General features: G+C 45.5%; 1 protein-coding gene across 3 annotated transcripts in view; it reads left to right on the top strand.

The window, feature by feature from the left end:
• PIKFYVE (phosphoinositide kinase, FYVE-type zinc finger containing) overlaps positions 1–23,520 on the top strand; it is a 2,037,960-nt gene that overhangs the window by 486,068 nt on the left and 1,528,372 nt on the right. For all 3 annotated transcript variants that reach the window (XM_085648834.1, XM_085648836.1, XM_085648835.1), the window contains one exon: positions 19,613–19,724. In XM_085648834.1, the coding sequence (XP_085504960.1) occupies positions 19,613–19,724 (112 nt within the window). The remainder of the gene's footprint in view (positions 1–19,612; positions 19,725–23,520) is intronic.

Here is a 23,520-nt window from a genome sequence, read left to right as displayed (position 1 = left end):
CACTCCTGGGTCCAGCAGACTGAGGTGCAGTTTTTGGGAGTTTGGTCGTGGTCTCCCAGGCTGCACTGCGATGAGGAGCATCGATCTAGTGATCTGGCCTACCAACTCGCTCGAGCAAGTTTCCTCAGCTTTTGGGGCTACCTCTGAGCTAAATGACCATGGGAGAACTGGTCTGCCTAGTTTTTTCCCCTCGCTGTCCCTGACGCCCTTCTGTCTGCCTAGACAAAGGAGCAGCCCCTCTTGTGTGCGCTGTCCATTCGCCAATCAAAGGTGGCTTCCCCTTTGAAGCTCTCCTTTTGAGCTCACACCCTGTGTAGCTTTTCCTACCAGGAGGATAACCTCTGCTCCCTCAACAGATGCTTTGCAGGCTCTCCTGGGAGTCATTTGCACTTCTCCCCTGGAGGCCAGAATGTTGTCTGGAGGACAGACCTTTTTGTGCAACAGTAAACTGGCTCTGGAATCCTCGGGCAAAAACGTGGCAACTTACTAAAGTAGTACTCTATCCACCAGTGACATTAAATTTGCTTTAATGCTCTCATTCTTTTGATACCTTGAAGTCTCACCTTCAGTAGTACCAGTCAGAAGTTAGCAGGGCTGTGATGTCAGCCTGTAACTCTTTACTTGACAGTAGGGCTACTATCTTTTTAACAGTAAAACAACATTGGTGTGTTTTACTGTTAAGACCTTAAAACCTAAAACTACAGGTCCAATCCTTTGATATAATACACCCTACCTTTATGGCTCTGTAGATCTGCTTTAAGGGTGACTTTAAAATATTAAAAGGGGAGGCTTGGGGGTTGTGAATGTTTGAAATGGCAAAGTTCAAAACTGCGCTTTCATCCTGCAATGGCAGGCTAGGAGTCATGCCTTTATCTTGTTTCACGTGTGGTGGCCCAACTAGTGCTGCAGTCCACGAGAGACACTCTAAGTTACAACCTTAAGGTATCCATAGTACTATATAATAAGATCCCTGGTACTATTTAATATGTCAAGTTATGCCCATTGAGGGTAAGCCAATTAAACATGCACCTTTTAAAGAGTCAGAGCACATGCACGGCTGAGGGCATTTCAGAGGCTTTATACCAGTGCCTAGAAGTCAAAATAGGGGCAAAACGTAGGTCTGAGCCTGCAAAAAGCCTGTTTCCGTACACAACCTCTCTAAGAAGTCTCTGGCTGCTTTCCCTTTCTATCCTGAGAGGCAGGTGTGGAAAGGGTTGTACTTGGCCTATTTTTTAGAGCTACAGTAGGACAGTCCCCAGGACACTAGTGGCAAACACTATCAACCACCACAGTTGGGGCCCAGTAGCCCTTCTTCCCTGTTGGTCTGGCAGATAGGGTCTGACAGTTGGTGCCAGCAGTGGAATCTGCAAGTTCAGTTCCAATTGTCTTGAACGGAACAATAAGTTCTGCTTAAACACCGCATTACGTTCATATTGCAATGGATAATACAAGGTTGGTGGGTGTAGACCTTGACACCCGGTATTGCAAAGAGAATGGAGGACTGCCAGTAACACGGATAGGGAAATTATTTGCTAAAGACTAATTAGAGAACCATAATTGACTTCAGGGAGGATACCAGGATAGGAATACAAGGAAAGAATGGTATGGTGGCAGACTCTCATAGCCCCTTAGCACAGGACTTCTCCTGTGCTAATGTGGGTCCCCGTGTTTTCTTTCCAAGGTTTCCTTCTTCCCAGCCCTGATTTTGGGGATATTTCCTTGGAGGGGGTGGGGATGAGGGGGGGAAGAGGGTGGGAGGGGAGGGAGGGGGGTAAGTCTAACTGAGACCGTCCGCTTATATTTGGTGCTCCAGAAAGCAATCTAAGGCTTTGTAAGAGGAGCAGGCCACAGGGTTCACGAGAGAGAGAAGTTTAGATTCGTTTGCCATGAGCAGGAGGAAAGGAGGCGGGAGAGACGGAAGGAATGGGCCTGTGAAGAGAAAAGCATGGAAAGGGAAAGATAGGAAAAATGGGAAGAAACGTTAAGAGCAAGAAGATAGCCTTAGCAAAACAAAAAGCTCAGACTGTCTGAGAGAGTTGCATCTGGAAAAGACAGTTCCACCGCCAACTCCACACCAATACCTGCAAAAGAAGTTGTGTTCATGTATGTGGACGCCCAAGATATTTTGGAAAGGTTTGTGAGTTTTTTTATCGCATGTAGCGTTCAGTCTTTGAGCAATGTGGTTAAGGCTTCTAGTTCAATTAGCCACTCGCCAGTAGAATGATCAGCAACATTGGACGAATGCCTGTAGCTGCTCAAATTACCTATGGACGTAGGAATGTGTGATAAGACGGTTTGGGCTGAAGCCAGCTCATTTTCATCAGAGATTCATAGAAAGCCAGGTTGGTGACTTAGTGTACAAATTCATCCACCTCAGGTAACTGTGTTTGACAACCCAGTCGCAGGTTCAAATCCTGGCAGATCTACTCAGTCTTTGATCTTCTCAGAGGTCAATAAATGAGTACCATTTGAGTTGGGTAAGAACAAACATCTGTTATTTCAGGGCAAAGAAGCTCAAAGTGTTGGGGAACACCACTTTCCAAATATGTGTTAAAGCAAGAGATTGGATAGTGTGCGTAAAGAGGGAAGGAGCCTAGGGGCATGCATGCCCTTAACCTGTTGATGGTAACAGAGCGACTTAAGAAGAAGTGCTTTACCCGCATAAGTAATACTGGAGTGTTGAATTACAGGTAATTAGTTGACTGGGCTAACAAAGGACTGGATCAGCATGGCTGTAAGCCAAAAGGAGAGAGCTCCTCTTGAAAGACTGGCTCTATAACAGAGTGAAAAGTGTATGGTGATTCCCAAGGTTCCAAGAGAAAATATAGGCACAAAGAGGGATTTGTGTTCCAAGACAATACCACAAGGGAAAGACACGATAGGAAGATAGGTTCTTCCAAGCCCAAATTGATTACTTGGTATAGTTGTCAAAAGGAGGAGCAATATAAAAGGGACTGTTGGGTGAAAGACCCTGTATAAGCTGAATCCATCATAGAAAGTCTATTTGTTTTGGGTGACCTAAGAAGGCCCTCTTGCTCTCGGCCTGGAATAAATAGGCTCTTGGCAGCGGCACCCAAATGCTCTTTAGAACATCCATTCAAACATCATGAGGTTTGTGTTGGAGTCTAGTGCTAGTGGGAGGAAAGTTTCTTCCCTGAGGGATACAGGTGGTTATAGGACTATGATTTAGAGTAAGTATGTCAAACTATAAGAAATTCTCCATGTTGTCAATGATAGGGGCCTGGTTGACAGTGGGGATGAGATGGAGTACCAAATTGTCCCAGCTGATGTCAAATTCAGTGTCCATGTTCAATGAATGGGTGAGAGCGATCCAAGATACTGAATTTCTGCTAGGCGGTGATTTTTTTGTCCTTGGTTTAGTACAAGGATCTGCAGCTGCATGGCTTGGATCACATTTCCTTTGTGGGCCAAATCACAATCTGCAGGTCAGTTTCGGAGAGACCAAAACCATCTCAGGTTTGCAATGACCAGAAAAGGGAAGTGGGCTAATCAGGGCAGTCCCTGATAAGGCACAGGGTCTGCCGTCTGTTGCCCCTGCTCTAGAGAGAGAACTAGCAGCCAGATGTCTACTCTTTGATAGCAGCTAGATTATCTACTTGGGAGGAATTCTGCTGGACACAATTTAAGTGCCCTGATCTTTTGTGACTGTGAATGCAGGCCTGTGAATCTAAGCCAGGAACAAGCTGGGGGCTAGTGGTTCCTCTAGCAGACAGGAATATCCTGTAGTCTCTTATTAGGACATTTGGATAGGAAAAGGCCCAGAATTGTTTGGACTCTTAGTTCTACTGGCCATTGATCTTCAGAGAGCCCTGGAGTCTCTTTGAACTTGTCCTACTTGCCAGTTCAGTGATAAGGCCAAGGCTCCATTGGTGCCACTGCCAGTAGTGGGGATTCCATTTGAATGTGTGGGCATTGACATTGTTGGTCCATTTGATCCACCATGTCCTCTCCAGCAACAGGCAACAAATGTATCTTTGATATTGTGGGTAATGCCATCAGGTATCGAGAGGCGGTACCTCTGAGGAGCACATTTGCAAAAGTCATTTCTAGGACACTCCTAGAGATCTTTTCTATGGTTGGATTTCCTATGACAGTGATTTCTGACTGCAAAGTTTACCTCCTCTTTCATGCAAGAGGGGTGGGAGCAAGCTGGTGTGATGGGTGGAACATAAGTTCTGAGTCTCCTCAAAAGGATGTGTTGGACTATGTCATTGGCCTAAGGAAGGTCATGGTGCAATACATGAGTTTGGTGAAGAAAAACCTTCAGGCAAACCAAGAGGTAATGAAGGAGCGGTACGACCAGAAAGAGACGCTAATTGGGTCTGGCTGGGGTGAGGAGATTGTAATGAATGTTATTTTCGCTAAAAGGACACATCCGAACCCTGCACTCCCACTTTGGAGGCAAATATACCACTGCACCTTTAAATGATACACTTTGAGAAGCACTCCATAAAGACGAGGAAAGGACGCAGCACTCCCTTTAGGCGAGGCAAGAAAACAAATTCAGGTGCATTTAAAATAACACACACAAGTTTATTAATTAACCGTAGGCCAAATATATCAGTAAATGCAGATTCCCAAATGTTAAGTGACTAAAATGTACAATTAGAATAAAATGCAGTATATACAAGGAGCAAAGAGTAGACAATATATAAAAAATGGTTAGGAACACCTCGCCGATTGAATTTGCATCATCCTTGCCAACTCAAGATGATGAAGCCCTTCAACAACCCAGGAAGGAGTTTAATCAGGACTCAAGTTCCGTTCCGTTCCCTCCACAGCAATACGTCTATTCTGTGGTGAACTTCCATTTGGCCCCCGAAGGCTCCCAGCTTTAATACCATTAATAAACGTAAGACGAAGCTTCTAGAAAACCTCGCCCCCTTCTCATGAGAAAGAACCAAGCTGGCTGTACCAGTCTGCGGCAAGGCCAAGGCGGAGGATGGCCAAGCTCCCGTATTTTGACTCCGAGGCAGAGTTGTACAATCTCACATCTTCCAGCCTCTATCTTAACGAAGCTCCCACAAGGCCATCCAGAGTACATTAATCAAAAGCAATCGCTCAGAAAAGCAGAAAGACCTTGAATGTGAATAACCCAAACAACTTGCAAACTCTGCTGTGCACGTAGAAAAACTGCAGCAAGGCAAAGCCAGGGAAAAAAGATGACATGAGGCCATGTCAAAGCCAATAGTAAGCACTTATAATTCTCATAACCAAAACAACGTGCAAGCACTACTGTGCACGCAGAAGCAAGGCAAAGTCAGAAAACGAGATGACATGAGGCCATGTCAAAGCCAATAGTACTGTTCTACTCCGTGACAGCTCCCACTAAAAGACAGCGAGTTTACAAGACAGAAGTGAAGCAGGCATATGCAGGACCATCCTACATTAAGGCTAGGGTAAAATAACACACTAAAGTAAATTAAAATGATGGTAGTTGAAGGTCATCATTGGGTATCAAACCACAAGAGTGGCTCTTTCATTACAGGAGATGTTGGTGCTGAAGCCCATTTACCCAAGAGCTATGGATGATAAATGGTGTGGACCATACAAGGTAGTACCGAAGGTTTTTGAAGTAAACTACTTGGTGGACAGAGGTGACACAATGGAACCCAAGAGTGTGTTTCAAATGAGCCAGCTTAAGCCATGCCTCCAGAGGACTTTACTAAAAGCATCATGCCTATAATAGAGGAGGTTCAGGAAGATGGTAAATCTCTTTCTGACCTGCTTCTAGCAATGTGAAGAATGTTTCTATGGATGGTGTCTAGTTTGTCCTTGAACACATTAGTAGCAAAGAGAGTGTAGAGAGGTTCTGGGGTGATCTTTATTCACATACTCCAGGGTCGACTCCAGGGCCAGTCACATGGCTTTCATGCCCAACAAGGATTCACAGATTAGAGCTTTTGTGTGGACTACCATCCCCTCAGTAAAGTGACCAATCCCGATGCAAACCTGATTCCTAGACCTGATGAGGTAATGAACTGACTGGGTGCTGCTTGCTATTAGAGTATCTTTGATCTAACCAGTGGTTATTGGAAATTGCTCTAGCACCGAATGCCAAGGAGAAGACTGTATTCTCTGATCCAAGTGGATTGTACCAATTTAGGGTCATGCCTTTTTTCATAAAAGACCAGCACTGGGCTTTACATAAATTGTGTCTGTTGTTTGCCTGGTGAGTCTTGATCTCTTACACCCCCACACATGCTCCCTCAGAACTTTTCAACTGCTCATCTTTGCCACCCTAAATATCAAATGCAGTAAGGGTTGAAATGTTCCCACTCTGCAGAGTCATGAAAGGCCGGACCTCATTGCACCAGTGGCAAAATATCTCAACCACTACAGTAGAGGCCCAGTACCCTGTCTGCCCTGTGCCTCCGAACAGTCTGGTATGGTGGAGAAGTAAATAACTGTTCCCTAGGACTCTATAATCAGCTAACATCACCATCAGGCATCGCATAGCTTGTTACCATGTGATTGTTGGGCAGCTTTGTGTTTAGCTACTTGTTGAAGAGCTAGCCTACCTGTCTAATCCCTTTTGTCAAGAAGTGAAGCTCACTGAAGGACTTGGGCCTGAAAACAATTAAATATCTTTCGTTTTAAAAATTGATTTAAAGGTTTTTGTACTCAATCATTAATTAATAGCTGTTTGGGGACGAATTAACTGTTCTTGTCTTGCCACTGTTTGATTAAAAGCCTCACTAACTTCAGGGTAAACCTGTCTAAATGTTTGTTTGTAGCATGCATGGCTGTGGATAGACATGTTTTGCATTTCCCCAGGCCTTTTGGACAGCAGTGGAGGCACTGAAGTGTCCTCGGTGTAACATTTTCAAAGGTAAGTTTGCTATTCTTGGGCAGACTGTTTTCTGAAGCGGGGATTTTGTCTGTGTGGGGATGGATGATGATACTCTGCTGCCTCTCATCCAGCTCCTGTTGCAGTCTTTCATGGATAGGCCTTTCTCCGGAGTTGGTTACTAGGCGGCCTTAGAGCCGATGGTGCTTTCGGCGTTTACAGCAGTGTAGGCCTCGATGTAAGTCTGCTTCGAAAGTGCCTTGCCGACGAGCGATTTCGGACTCGAGGTCTACCGAGGGTCGAGGTCCCTGGTTGGATCTTTATTTGGCTCCAAGTCCTTGCTTCAGTGTCGAAGATCACACAAAGGTGGCGGCTTAAGTACAGGGTTTGATGCCCGTCCCCAGAAGGGGTGGTGCTCATCTTCGATGTGTGGCCGTTTCTGGTTATATAACGAGCCTTATGGACTTTTCTCACACTTTGTGGCTTGGTTCTCAGACTAGGTCGAGGTCTACAAAGGTGAATTGAATGTCCTTGGGGGCCTCTTCCTCCTCCCAAATGTTTTCCTCCTAAGGCTCTGAGCCGATGATTTTGGGGCTGGTTGATAGGTCATAAGGTCGACTCACCAAATTGTTCTCCTTCAGCACAGAGTGGGTCTGCCTTGCCGAACATGTCTCGCGTCTCAGAAGAGGAGTTCTGCATCTTGCTGTGGGCCCACTGTTTGTCTCATCTCTGACACTGTTTTCTTGCTTCTGAACGCCGAGTAAGTTCGCTCCAGCTCTCGTCATTCTCCAGCGAGAGACACAAATTACAGTCTGGTGTGGTCGTTGGTCCAGGGGTATTTGGAATGGCCCTTCAGGCATCTTATGCAGTGACACCTGAGAAGGTTTATTCTATGAGGTTGGCCAGAAAGGCTTGCTGCCAAGAGGCACAATTGACCTGGTTGTCCAACGATAATGAACTCGAGAAGTGAGGCGGGCATCGTAAGAAGTGAAAATACCTTGATAAGTCTTCTCGGCAATGGGAAGTGTGACAAAGGGCTTTAGGGTTGGGACTGGAAATATCGAACACATTGTGACCGGGGAGCAATGCTGATACACGTCCAAATCCGATGATGGAGAAAAGCAATCTAGCAATGAAGACTGTGCCCAAGCACATTCACAACCAAAGGAAAAGTCCCCAAGACCTTGTAACTCGAAAGACTTCTACGAAGAAAAACAATTTGCAAACGTCCTAATCCAACACTAGATGGCAGGAGTAAGCAGAAAATATAAATCTACAGTACTACATGTAACAATCAGATGCCAACAGGGTAAGTAAAGTAATCTATTTTATAGCCGTGGGTCTCCATAATTAACTGAAGAGGCAAGACATTATGTTGCAAAAAGAGGAAGAGTTGAACCTAAGTTACCCTGTAGATGTGGTGATTAAAAACGCAGACTTAAATGATGACTTGGATATCTCTTAGTGGTGAAATGTCAAAAACTGTTTTAAACAAAGCCATTCTTCGATCCTATTTTGTCATATACACATGACCAGAATTGTATGCTCGACCACATTAAATACTGTAGTTAACTATAATATCAGGGTAGGATATGGTTAAGTCATGACCAGGAGAATGTACACATCTGAAAGTTCGATTTGATCCCTCCACACTTCTCCCCAAATAAATGTGATGGTCAGTGGAACAAACTTCTAGGTTTTGCTGCTCTTCAAAAAAGTGCATCACAAAGTGTATCTGTTAGAAATGGGGGTCTTTAGTTGGCAGAGGTAGGTACCTTTGTCCAAATAGGGACCCTTGCTACTTGTCAGGGTAAGGGGGATACACACTTTAGATAGCCCCTGCTTACCCCCTGGGTAGCTTGGCACGATCAGACAGGCATATCCCAAAGGCAAAGTATTTGTACTCAAAACGCACAGTAATACAGTGATAACACCACAAACGGACACCACACCAGCTTAGAAAAATAAAGTATCTTTATCTAAACTCAACAAGACTAAAACGACAAACATCCAATATACATGTAATAAGAATAGGACTTTAAAAATGTTTCAAACAACTTGGCCCATAGAAAACTATGGATGCTTGATTTCTCTCAAAGTATCTATAGTTGCGACAAAATTCACAAGGCCAAACAGCAGCAGAGATGGGAAGCGTAGAAAAACAAAGAGGCGTCAGTTCCTGAGACCATGGGGAGACAAATCGACAGTTCTGCTGTATACAGAAGTGATGTTTTGAATCCGGTCTGTAGGGGGAAGTGCTGCATTGATTCCAAGACGGTGCTGGTCCACGGGTGATGCCTCGGGAAATCTTTCTGCACAGGTATTATGCAATGGTTCGAGGCATGTGGGCTGCTGAATTCATATCTGTGCATAGATCGCCGCCTAGTGTTGGGTCCGGATGTTTGCACGTTGTTGTCCTGGAAGAGTCTTCGAAGTATCCTGAGATAGGTGACTCCTCCCCTGGACCACAGTGCGCATGGGCATCCTCTCCATCCTCAGATTGTTTTTTTCCGCCATTGGGTTCGGATGTGCTTATCTTGACTCAAGTTAGGAAAATTTAGTTTTCAGGCCAAAAGGCCTTTAGTTTTCGTCGGTACTGTTCCCGATCGGTATCGACAGTTTACTGGCTAGTTTAGCGACTTTAACAACTTTTTCGGATCCGTTATATCCGACCATCGACCCTACATCGACGATGGAATCGAGGACCCCATTCAAGCGGTGTCCTGTTTGCCACGCGAAATATCCACATATCGACCACCCGGTGTGCAACAAATGCCTCTCACCGGATCACGACGAATCGAAATGTATGGCCTGTGCCCGATTCAGATCCAAGAAGACTCTCCGGAATCGACGAGCCGCGAGACTGGAAGCGCAACAAGCGGCAGCGGCCCCGACCAACATCTTCAGCACCGAGGACGAAGATGTCGAAAGCGTGGAAAACATACCCTCCAGCCCCGCTTCCGAACACGGTTCCAGATCGGAAGACGTAGATGAAGAGCTTTTTCACAGGGAAGAAGCCGACGATGAGGTAGGAGACTACGATGAGGCCTTAGGGGCCGAAGAAGGTAGCTCTGGTGACGAGCAGGGCCTACCCGTCCAAATGGAGGATATCCCAGTGCGTCAGTCTACGGCTCCGGTCGAGGGATCGCCTTCGGGCCTTAACCAAGACCAATCCCGCAGTTCTTCGGCCCCGCCCTCTTGCCCGGCCTCGGACATCCAGCGAGAGCCATTATTACCCAAAAAGACTGGTTTCCCTTCCACGAAACAGAAACCAATCGTCGCACCGGTTCAACAGAAACCGAAAGTGAAACTAACACTGGTCGGCTCGAGGACCACCACACCTTCGACGCCAGCCAAACCCGTCGGCTCCGACCGCACCAAAAGGGACTTCGTTGCCGAACGCGCTGCAGCCGATGTCGGCGCCGACCCCAAGAGAAAGGCCTTCGGTACCGCCAAAGCGCCTCGGCCCCCGGCACCGAAACAATCGGCACCGACCACCAAGGTTAAAATGGCCTCTGCATCGCAATCCACCTCGAAAGCAGCGACTACGGTCCAATCATCGACGCCGTCGACAGCTACTACCTCTCCTCGACTCGATGACCCTGTGGCTCCAAAGAAGTCCACACCTACCTTTACGGAACCACTCGGCGCCAAAGAACCATCGGCGTTCCAGGTGCGACAAGTTGCAGCGTCCTTGCAACGCATCAGAGAAAAGGCAGCCCTCCAGGCCACGTCGGGCTCCGAGCCGTAAAAGGCTCAAAAGGCACCTTCGGCACCAACCAACATCACCTTTGGTTTGCCGCCATCCACGGCGCCGAAACTATTCGAGATCAGAACACGTGTCACCCAGACAAGGTCCCCATCTACTGAACACTCTCCTACTGGGACATCACCGTCCCACTTCATCGACGCCGACACCGGCAGGCTCATGCTCCGAAAGCGGAAGATCACTTCCGAGCAGGCTTTGGACTCTTACAGGATCCCGCTAAAGCAAAAACTGCCGGCGGAATCGGAGCCAGTTCTTTATGAACGCCTCCACACCTCTTACCCAGACCCACAGTCCTTCTCTCCGACGCACTCCGACACGGATGCAGTGGAGGACTACATGGGTGACGACACCACCTACCCCAGGGATATGGACCCTGAAGGCCAGAAGGACCCTGATCAATTTTGGGATGACCCTGTAGACCCAGGTGCCGCTCTGGATACACAGGACACGCAGCTTTATGGCGCAAAAACGTCTCCCACAGAGGACACTGCTGCATTCAACGCCCTCATTGAACGTGCCGCAGCCAATCATGGAGTGCAACTCCACTCAGACACAATCGAGGACGATTTCTTGGTGGACACTTTCGCATCCTCAGAGAGGACTGTAAAGACTCTGCCCATGTTGAAAGGTGTCCTCAAGCCAGCAAAGGACATTTTCAAAGAAACCACCAGGGCACGGGTAATAAACCCCAGGATCGAGAAAAAATACAAGCCCGCACCTGGGGACATTAGAGGCCAGTTACCTCTGGACTCCATCGTAGTTGCTAATGCTCGCAAACGGGCACACTCGCAGACAACTGGTGATGCTCCTCCCCCGGACAAAGAGTCCAAGGTTCTAGAGACGTCCGGCAAAAGGATTGCAGCCCAGGCGGCAAACATATGGCGCATTGCCAATACACAGGCGCTCCTCGCTCGCTACGATCGCTCACACTATGACACGTTAGAGACCCTACTCCAACATCTACCAGACGAGTACAAAGAGGCAGCGGAGCTCCTCATCAGGGAGGGACAACTTCTCACGAACGCATCCATTAAGTGTGCACTGGATGCCGCCGACACAGCTGCGAGAGCAATAAACACCAGCGTCATGCTACGACGACACGCCTGGTTACGAATCTCCGGATTCAAACCTGAGGTTCAAAATAACATCCTCAATCAGCCTGTCAACCCCGACTACTTAGTCGGACCAGAGGTTGACACCACCCTAGAAAAGATAAAAAAAGACACAGACACTGCAAAGTCAATGGGGGCTCTGCAAACGCAGACTTTTCGTAGTGGCTCCTTTTGTCGCCCCGGAAATAGAGGAGCGGGCAGAGGACAAGGGTCACAGCAAACCTACAATAAAGGGGGCACACAAAGCACCTATGATAAAAACACCCGAGGTGGATATCGTGGCTCCAGCACAAAGGGCAGAGGACGCGGTTACGGCAATACCAGGTCCTCCCCCAAAAACAAACAGTGATGCCCTCTCCCTTCCCCCCGACCACATAACACCTGTCGGGGGCAGACTCCAGCGGTTCCTGTCCACGTGGAATACCATCACCACGGACAGGTGGGTCAAAGATGTTATCCAACACGGTTACTGCCTCGAATTAACCTCCACTCCACCCACAATACCGCCAAAGCACCGTCCTATGTCCTCAGAGCACTTAGCATTATTACAGCAGGAAGTGCTAAGTATGCTGCAAAAAGGCGCAATAGAGGTCGTGCCCGTCCACCAGCAGGGGACAGGGGTGTACTCTCTGTACTTCTTAGTACCAAAAAAGGACGGGTCACTCAGACCTATACTAGACCTGAGACCCCTCAACCACTACATTCTCTCGGAGCATGTCCACATGCTCACCCTACAGCAGGTTCTCCCGCTGCTCAGACAGGAAGACTTCCTAGCCACGCTAGACCTCAAAGATGCGTATTTCCACATACCCATACACCCGTCACACAGAAAATATCTCAGGTTCACTATTCAGGGGCAGCACTACCAATTCAAAGTCCTTCCCTTCGGCGTGACAACAGCACCCAGAGTTTTCACAAAGTGCCTAGCTACTGTGGCTGCACATCTACGGAGGCAACACATTCACGTCTACCCTTACCTGGACGACTGGCTTGTTCAGGCAAAGTCAGCCCAGCAATGTGCCAGCCACATGTCCCGCACCATTCACCTTCTTCACAGTCTGGGATTCTCACTAAATTACCCAAAATCACATCTCCAACCCGCACACGTACAACAGTACCTAGGTGCGACCATAGACACTCTGGCAGCCACAGCTCAGCCAAATTTAGTGAGGATCAACGGCATGCAAATGCTGATCTCAAAGTTCAAACCCCAACACTCCCTTCCTGCGCGAGTGTTCATGCAGTTGATAGGCATGATGGCCTCCTGCATTTTCATAGTCCCGCACGCGAGACTACATATGCGCCCGCTTCAGGAGTGCTTGGCACGTCAATGAAATCAGGCTCACGGGCAATTAAAAGACCTAGGGTTGGTGAGCGGTCGGGCATACAACTCTCTGCATTGGTGGAATCCACAAAACCTTTGCAAGGGCCGACCGTTCCACGAGCCTATTCCACAAATAATACTGACAGCGGACGCGTCTCTCCAGGGATGGGGAGCTCATGTACTCAATTACACAGTGCAGGGACTATGGACAATACAACAAAAGAAGATGCACATCAACGTTCTGGAACTGATGGCAATCTTCCTAGCCATGAAAGCATTCAAAGTACACTTGTGCAACAAAGTCGTGTTGATCCGGACGGACAACATGACTGCCATGTACTATATACAGAAGCAGGGAGGAACGCACTCTCCACAGTTGTCTCATCTGGCTCAGAGCATGTGGAAGTGGGCCATTCAGAGGAACATATTCCTCATGGCGGAACACCTCCCGGGCAAGGACAACCAGATGGCGGATCTGCTCAGCAGACACAGCCACCAGATGCACGAGTGGAAGCTACACCGGTCAGTACTCCAACCGTACTTCCAACAGTGGGGTCATCCAGAGATAGACCTATTCGCCACAAGCGAAAACGCGCAATGCCAAAGCTTTGCCGCCAGGTTCCCACATCCACAGTCGCAGGGCAATGCGATATGGATGAACTGGTCCGGCAGATTTGCGTACGCTTTTCCCCCAGCGCCGTTGATACCGCTGGTGGCACGCAAACTGCGACAACACTCACTGACTCTCATCCTGGTTGCTCCAACATGGGCACGCCAGCCATGGTACACCACCTTTATGGAACTTTCCGTGGTGCCGCATCAAAAGCTGCGGATCACACCCGCGCATTTGACGCAGAACCATGGAGAAATTCAGCACCCAGATCCGCAACAGCTGAACCTGGCGATCTGGCTCCTGAAGTCCTAGAGTTTGGCTACCTAAACCTACCACCTGACTGTATGGAGATCATTAAGGAAGCTAGGAGACCCACTACCAGAGCTTGCTATGCAGCCAAATGGAAGAGGTTTGTCATTTATTGCAATAACAATGACATTAACCCGCTAGACGCATCCATTCAAAACATAATCTGTTACCTCTTACACCTATACCGATGCAATCTGGCATACACCTCAATACGTATCCATTTAACCGCAATAGCAACCTATCTCCAAAACAGGCAGCACCTCTCTTTATTCAGAGTGCCTGCCATCAAAGCCTTCTTGGAGGGACTTAAACGAGTGATTCCCCCAAGACACCCACCAGCACCAGTGTGGAACCTCAACTTGGTCCTCACCCGACTGATGGGTCCACCCTTCGAACCTCTCCACTCATGTGAGATTCAATTTCTCACCTGGAAAGTAGCTTTCCTAGTAGAAATCACTTCGTTGAGAAGAGTTAGTGAACTCCAGGCACTAACCATTCAAGAGCCATTCATACAGGTTCACGCAAACAGGGTCGTACTTCGTACCAACCCCAAATTCATGCCTAAAGTAATATCGCAGTTCCACATGAATCAAACGATTGAACTGCCTGTTTTCTTTCAGAATCCACAAAATGTCGCTGAAAGAATGCTCCATACATTAGACGTCAAAAGAGCCCTCATGTACTATATAGACAGAACCAAAAACTTTAGGAAGACAAAACAACTTTTCGTTGCCTTTTCCCCACAACACAAAGGCAACGCCATCTCCAAAGCAGGTATAGCCAGATGGATCGTTAAATGTATTCAAATTTGCTATCAAAAGGCTAAACGCACATTAACGATTCCCCCACGAGCCCACTCAACACGTAAGTTAGGGGCCTCCATGGCTTTCCTGGGAAACATTCCTTTACATGATATATGTAGAGCAGCCACATGGTCCACTATACATACATTTACCAAACACTATTGTGTAGATGTACACTCAAAACAGCAGGCAGCTGTAGGACAGGCTGTTCTCAAAACTCTTTTTCAGACCGCTGCAGCTGGCACTGGTAGCCGCCGCTAATGGGAGGTACTGCTATGTATTCTATGCACAGATATGAATTCAGCAGCCCAGATGCCTCGAACTGAATATGGTACTTACCAGTATGCATCTGTTCTTGGCATGTAGGACTGCTGACATTCATATCGCCCACCCTCCTCCCCGGCGCCTGTAGCAGCTGCAGCTCTCAGAATTACTGTATAGCATGGTCATCACTTTCTGTATCTACTCCATCACTGCCACAATGGCGAAAAACAATCTGAGGATGGAGAGGATGCCCATGCGCACTGTGGTCCAGGGGAGGAGTCACCTATCTCAGGATACTTCGAAGACTCTTCAGGACAACAACGTTCAAACATCCGGACCCAACACTAGGCGGCGATCTATGCACAGATATGAATGTCAGCAGCCCTACATGCCAAGAAGAGATGCATACTGGTAAGTAGCATATTCAAAATCCAGGATGCATCGGCGATCGATGCGGCAGGGTTGAGCGGCGCTGCGTTGGTTTCTTCAGCTGCGATCCCTCGAAGCGTCGGTTCTTACAGCGGCGACAGCCGCTGCGTCGGTTTTGGCAGTGTCGCAGTAATGCATGGAGATACTTCTCGCACAGCGGTGTTGCGTCAGAAAAACTGCTGCAAGAAGAGCGATGCATCGATGTTCTTGTAGTTGCGTTGCTTTTCCAGCTTCCAACAGCAAGAACATCCATCAGAGGCCAAACACAGTCACAGGCACCTCTTGGCAGGTCAGACCTCCCTGCAAGGAAATTCAGGGGAGCTGGGGGTGAAATATTTGTGTCCCAGAGACTTCAGAACAGGAGGCAAGCTTTACTCATGCCCTTGGAGATCTTCCTCAAGCAGAGGAACACAGCACACAGCAAAGTCCTTCTCCTTTCCTTGGCAGAAACAGCTACTGCAGGCCAACCCAGACAGCACACAGCAAAGGGGCAGTACTTCTCCTCAGTTTCTCCAGCTCTTCTTCTTGGCAAAGTTTTCTCTTGAATTGCAGAAATGATCTAAAGTTCAGGGGTTTTAGGTCAAATACTTATACCCCAAAATGTTTTTGTTCTCTTTTGTTCTCTTTGTGCAAGAGTCTCTGAGCCCAGTCCAAACCAGTTCTGTCCTCACTGGTGCAGTATGACGAAAGGGGTGGAGACAGCATTGTGCAAGGGAGACCGGCCCTATTCAGGTGCAAAGAAATCTCCTCCCACTACTTTAAATTCAGCTAAGGTCTATACAGCTCAGCTCTGAGTCATCCTGGAAGGGCAAGGCACACCTCAACCCCCCAGTGGCTGTTTACAGTGAATGCACATCCCCAGCTCCTGTCACTCCAAAACCAGACAGTCAATACCCAAACAGGCAGAGGTACAAAGTATGATTAAACAAAAAAATGCTAGCCTAAACTTTATTCCTCTGTCTTGTTCCAATGGGCAGTTATATTTATACAATGTTATAAATAAACTCCCATTCTATCCTAAGGGGCAAGATAGCCTTCAATAGTGAAAAACGAAATTGGCAGTATTTCACTACCAGGAATTGTCACACACACCATTACATGTCCTTCCTTTCACATACACTGCACCCTTCCCAGGGGTACCTTGGGCCTACCATAGGAGTGACTTACATACACAAAAAGGGAAGGTTAGGGCCTGGCAAGTGGGTGCACTTGCCAAGTCGACATGACAGTTAACTGCGCACAGACACCGCAGTGGCAGGTCTGAGTTACCTTTTCAGAGCTACCCATTTGGGTGGCACAATCCGTGCTGCAGGCCCACTAGTAGCATTTGATTTCCAGGCCCTGGCACACGTCAGTGCACTTTACTAGGGGCTTACCAATAAATCAAATATGCCAATCAGGGAGAACCAATTGTAACAACAATTTACACAGGGCACACTTGCACTTTGACACTAATCAGCAGTGGCAAAGTGCCCAGAGCATCTAAGCTAGCAAAAACGAAATACAGCACAGCATAAAAAAAACACGAAGTAGAGGCAAAAAGTCAGGGGATACCAAGCCAAAGGTGCCAAGTCTAACATTATCGGAGTTGCACCTTATCTACCAATAGAAACACAGCCATATGACACTTTGGGGTAGACCTCAAAGCATCCACGTTCCAGAGCTCTGAAATGCCCTTAACCCACTCCTGTGTTTGCTACTTGTTAATGACTGAACTTTTATAGGAAGCGTTTGATTAATCTCAGACATAATTTGTACTGTATAGTTATTGCCATTGGAAATAAGTCTCAACAATTGTATATGCGCCCCTCTCCACTATCCTACTCTTTAGATATTGGCTCATGCACTTAACAAGTCAGTATTCTGGATTAGTCTGTATGGCTCTTGAATATTCTTCGTCCCTTGCCATATGCTTTGCTAACTATTCTTGCATATCTATTTTCTTATGTAGTCTTCCTTCTTGTTATGTCCAGGACTCTAAATCAAGCAGTGGATGTCATATCAGCTCTGTAATGAACACCAACGTGCCTAATTAAATAGTGTTATATTACATGAGTGCATGCATGTCTGTGAGGAACGTGGGCGCTGTGAGGTCTGCACTTCACTGAGCATTGAAAAGGAATGTGTATAATACTTGCCACTGCGTGACTCTGTGTAGGTTTGATTCTTTTTTACTAACTCGTTTCTTCCGAAACTGCCCTGTTTCTGTTTCTCATACCTTTCTATCTCTTCTGTTTACGTTTTTCTTCTGTCTCTCCATTGCCTTTCTGAAATTGAACAGTCTACCTATTTCATGCCTCTTTTTGGCTTTCCATCAATAACTGCCTCCTTCACTTCGGCTCTTTGCTTTTTATTCCTCATTCCCTCATTTTACTCTTTATCTTTCAAGCTTACATATATTCCCTTTCTATTGCTGTGCTTCCTCTTCTTCTCTGACATTATTTTCCTAGCTGTCTTTTTTTTAAACTAAAGTCTCTCTCCTCCCACCATTCCTTTAGTGTTTTGCACACTAACTCAATTGCTCATGTGTTTACGCTATCACTTTCTCACTCAATCCTTTCCCCCTTTTTTTCTCTAGGACTTTTATTTTCACTCCTAATCTCTCTTGTCCAATCATTGTTTTCTTTTCTTTCTGTTTTACTCTTCTACCTCTCAAGGCTGAATAGCTTACTCTGTGATGCCATGAAAAAGATTTACTGGTCAGGAAGAGGTGACAGGCATTACTGGTCCAAGGCGATGTGACCATCTCCTCTAGTATGAGTTCCTTTGCAGGGAAGACTGACTTATATTTGAATTTCGCAGGATTTCTACCTTATCCATGCACAAGACCAACATATTTCAACTGTATAGCAACTAAATCAATTTGATTGGTTAATGACTATTATAGAAACACAATTTAGACGCAGCTTTTCATTTCAGAGCACTAGATGTTTTGACATTGTCCTAGAGAACACTTTGGCAAATTGCCTACACCTTTAAAGACAGAAGTTTTGTTTATCTAGTTTAATTTGGTTGAAATATTTTGCAGTGGTTCCTGGTGATATTTTAGTATGTTTGCTATTTGCACAAAGTCTAAGGAGCAACCATCATAATTGTAAATGTGTTAATATACAAATTATATCCAAACTGGCTCAATAATTAAGATAAAAACAACAGATGATGGACAGGATGCTGAGCCAATCAAACATTCACCCCCAGTCACAGATCTGGGTTAAATCCATCGTTTTTTTGCACAACACACCATTCCAGTTTAGACCCAGCCATATGCGAATCAGTCTTGACCCTGCTCCCTATGGGAACAATCCATTCCGAACTGCCAGGCCAGGTCCTCCCAGGACCAGAAACAAGCATCCTAGGACCGGTTTCGGGCTTTCACCCCTCATCAGCCAGGATAGCTTGAATCTGGTGGTGTGGTGAGCACGGGACCCATGTCTTGGCATACCCTTCCCACTTAGGGTGACAAATGCAAAAACAACAGATGATGGACGGAATGCTGAATGAATCATACATTCACCCCCAGTCACAGATCTGGGTTAAATCCATCGTTTTTTTTGCACAACGCACCATTCCAGTTTAGACCCAGCCATTTGCAAATCAGTCTTGACCCTGCTCCCTATGAACAATGGATTTAACCCAGATCTCTTGACTGGGGGTGAATGTATGATTCATTCAGCATTCCGTCCATCATTTGTTTGCGTAGCACTTTTCGCCCTATGTGGTATGGGTATGCCCAGACGTGGGTCCCTTGCTCACTGTGCCACTGGATTCAAGCTAGCCTGGCTGATGAAGGGTGACATACCCTGAAACTGGTCCCAGGATGCTTGTTTCCGGTCCAGGGAGGACCTGGCTTGGCAGTTCGGTCTGGACTGTTCCCAAGAGGCACAGGGTCAAGACTGATTTGCATATGGCTGGGTCTAAACTGGGGTGGCATGGTGAGCAAAAGAACAATGGATTTAACCCAGATCTCTTGACTGGGGGTGAATGTATGATTCATTCAGCATTCCGTCGATCATTTGTTTGCGTAGTGCTCAATAATTAAGAGCTTACATGTAAAATGACCCGAACCAGATTTTAACCTTAAACCAAATGCATGTCATTGGGATTGTTTTTTTTTTTTTTTTTTTTGTCTTGAAGTCCAATGAAACAAAAATTAACAACGCTGTGCGTTTTCCTTCCAGGGCTCAAGCCATTGCAATTGGGCAAGCACTAGTCGATGGACGGTGGCTGGACTGCCTTACTCATCATGATCAGATTTTTCGGGATGAGTATGCTCTTTACAGACCTCTGCAGGTGAGCTCTCGTTTCCATTGAATTTCCAAACTGTATGTGACCAAAGATTACAAGTTTCTTAACAGAATAGGGAACTCTTTATATATTGAACTTGATTTATGGTTATTTAATCTATGAATTGACTGTTTAGTGTGTACTGACTGGATATAGTCACCATTGGTTTTGTGTTTGGGCTATGGATGGTTTTCAGTGTATTTGTTTGTTTTGCAAATGTGAATGCTGGACAACTCTGGCCTTAGCTGGCTAGCTCAAGTTAGGAAGTTGTATGTCGCCTCTGACTTTACTCCTGTGGAATATTATGTTTGTCACAGATATAACAGTGTTATTGATTATTGGATCTTTCATAGATTAATATGCTTGAATCATCCCCATCGTCGAGCTGAGTCCCACAGCAGGAATACTCTGAGGTTTCAAAGAAAGGCCTTTTTTAGGCCTTGTTGAACTTGTGGGAAAAAGAGACTTCACTCTGAAGATCCACACAAGCAATACATTTATCGCCTTCTTCCGATGGATAGGGCAAAGAGTTGTAAATCTGTCGAACATTATTTACAAGAAAACTGAAGGACAGACAGAGAAGCCAGACTTTAGTTATGGCCCCAGAAGTCAAATGCAGAAGATTTCCTGTCCCTAGTAGAAAGCTCTTCTAAATGTCTGGAAAAACCTAAAAAGGGAGCATTTGCACTCTGCGCGTAACTCAAGGAGAAGATCTGAAGGAGAACCACCTTAAAAAAATGCTTTAAAAATATCACAAGATAAGAGAGCCCTTCCTCTGACATAAGGATTCTGACCGGAAAGGTTCTGTCAGAAAAACATCACAGAAATGTATTTGCTCCTTCAAGCCCTAGAAAAAAGCTGGGTCCAGAAACATCAAAACACTCTTCATCTTTGCCAATGACCAAAACTTCTTCTGTATCGCCGTCAACAACTTCATCTTCGAAGAAAAAGAAGCTATCAGCGACATTAATGACTTAATCGCTTGAAATACCTTTTGTTGGCAGCATCAACGATGACACTGACAATACTATTGTGGAAAATACCGCCTCCGTCGACGACAAGAGCACCGGTGATGATGATAATACTGTCATTGACGACACTGCCATTGGTGAGAACACAATAGACTGCCTTAACATTGTCAGTGTTAACCCTATTAATGACTGCTACTAATAAATACCTTCTGTTGCGGTTTCTAGAGCCGTGACAATCCCAGCACTAACAATTATACACTGTCTACAACAACAACTCTATCAATAAGAAAGGACAAAACCACAACACCTAATAACATGAAAATAACTAATTTCTGACAAGGGCATTCCAATGACTTTAGTGCAAGGACAGACCTCCTTGTTTAAGGTTGCACACTATTAACCACAACACCTCTTTGACACAAAGGATTCACACCAGGAATGACCTGTTGAACAGTTTTACAGTCCTAATAAGTTAAAGGTATAAAGCCCCAGAAGAAAAAGACGTAATTTCTATTAGATCAAAGATGCACATATCAGTCTTTTGTGCAACAAAAGTTGAATATAATTAGAATGATTAGTGGCAATGTGGTTTAGACACTTCTCAACACACAATGCAAACCTCTCAAGATAGATAAGATGATGCAGGTGCCCTTGGTCAAAGACTTGCGTCGAAACCTACAATACTAACAGGTTCCAGTACAACGAAGATCAACTACACCATGTGTCGTGTTTCCGTTTTGGTTTACTTCTTAGAGTGGGCACTAGAATCTTTATACGGAATGTATTCTATGTTCGAGCAGCGAGGTTCGGAGGTTCGGCAGTTGTGCTGTGACCTCTGGAGCGGACTGCTGGTTTTGATCTGTGCTGTGTGCTGTCTCAAATAAAGAAGACTTAAACTTCTCATCAGATGACTTCTCCTTAATTTATTTGGAGCCCACTGGATTTAACATTTGGCGACGATCTGGATTTTTCTTCAGCACCTTTACAGCACTGACTGCGTGGGTGAACATTATTTACTCTCTGCTTGCCTCTCTTGGAAGAACTTTTTAGTGACCGGAATTCCGCCATATATGTTTGAAGACGTCCTGAGGCAGGTTGTATGGATTTTCTTTACCATGCGTAAATATTTCAAGTTAGTTATTTCAAATACTCAACCGTCACGCCGCTAGCGCTTGCGCGAGCATTCGCTTACCTCGCGCGCTCCTTGGAATCTTCTCCACCACGGCATTATTTCCTGCTCCCTGTTCTCCAGGCTACGTCACAAGCAACCACGACAGGATCACATTTACGTGACCTTACGTGCCGCCATTTTACAAGGCACCAACTTTATTTACAATTTCAGCGCACACCATGTTATACGGCCAATAATTTATTTTTATACAATCGTTCAAAAACAGCGCATACAGTTTTCTTGCCACATTCTAACTTCCAGCTACCTCTGTGATGTGCACACCTTGGAAGGTACTTTTATGATTTTACTTACCACCTTCAACTTATCGAATCCTATACGGTGATGTGCACACCTCAAATGCACATCTTTTGCTTTGTAATTTGAATCACTTGTTGCATCGTTATTTTTACATTTCACTCCTTTTTTTTTTTTGTTTATTGTCACTATGCAAAATATTACGTGTCCTTCTCATTTTCTACCTGAACCTGGAATTGTTAAGATCAAATGGAAGCAATGGTTTAAAGGTTTTGCAAGTTACGTTATAGCTTTAGATGGAACAAAATTTGATCCAGTTAGAAAGTTAGCTCTCCTCTATAATAATCTGGGTTCTGAGGGGCAACGTATCTTTGACCATTTACCAGTTATGAACCAAACTAGTGAAACTGATTGGGATGTTTATAAGGAAGTTGTTTGTAGACTTTCCAATCATTTCAAAGATGAAACAAGTGTTGTCATTGAAAGACACAAATGTTCTACCAAACGTCGATTTGAATTTGAATCAATTGATACCTTCTTAACTGAATTAAGGGTATTAATAGCCACTTGTGAATTTGATGGGAATATTGATTCTTATTTAAGGGATCAATTAGTTGTCAATTGTTTTAACAAAAAAGTGCAAGAAAGACTTCTCTGTTGTGGAAATCCCTCCTTAGATGAAACTTTAGAACTGGCCAGAGGCATTGAGAGGTCAGTTGTTGCACAAAAAGAATTAAACAGAAATAAAAATGAATCAGTCAGTGAACCTGTTGTTGCCATAAGTACTAAACCTAAATCTGCAAATTATAAAACTCAAGATGTTAAGAAACAGAATGTTTGTTATAGATGTGGGTCCTTTACACATTTGGCTAATGCAAAAATTGTCCAGCTTTGGGAAAGTTGTGTGTAAATTGCAACAAAGTTGGCAATTTTTCTCGAATGTGAAAGGTTCCTCGCAAAATTGCAACTATTGAAAATGTAGAAAAGCTTTCTGATTCCAATGTTTGTGCTATTATAAGTACCAGCAAAATTGTTCTTGCTATTTATTCTGATGCTACTGATGGTGGTCCATTATGCGATATAACAATAGGTGATGTTAATTTACAAGTGACTGTAGACTCTGGATCTCCCATTACCTTCATTACCGAAGAGTTATTTTATAAACATTGGAATCATATTCAACTTGATCCACCAGATATCCGCACCATTGCTTTTGGTGGACACAACATCGGCATGTTGGGTTTTTTCTCTGATAACATCAGATTCAAAGACAGACTGATCTTCACAAAAATGTATGTGGCAAAGAAAGGATATAATATATTGAGATGGAAAGACAAAGGAAAATGCGGCATGATTTTAAGACCAGGCACCACTTGCCCTACCTCATTGGTTGATCTTCCCAATT

The sequence above is a fragment of the Triturus cristatus genome, chromosome 3_2, assembly GCF_964204655.1.
Source record: "Triturus cristatus chromosome 3_2, aTriCri1.1, whole genome shotgun sequence".
In the NCBI taxonomy this organism is placed as follows: Eukaryota; Metazoa; Chordata; class Amphibia; order Caudata; family Salamandridae; genus Triturus; species Triturus cristatus.
The sequence above is the reverse complement of the archived record's forward strand: the minus strand, read 5'-3'. Positions and strand labels throughout refer to the sequence as shown.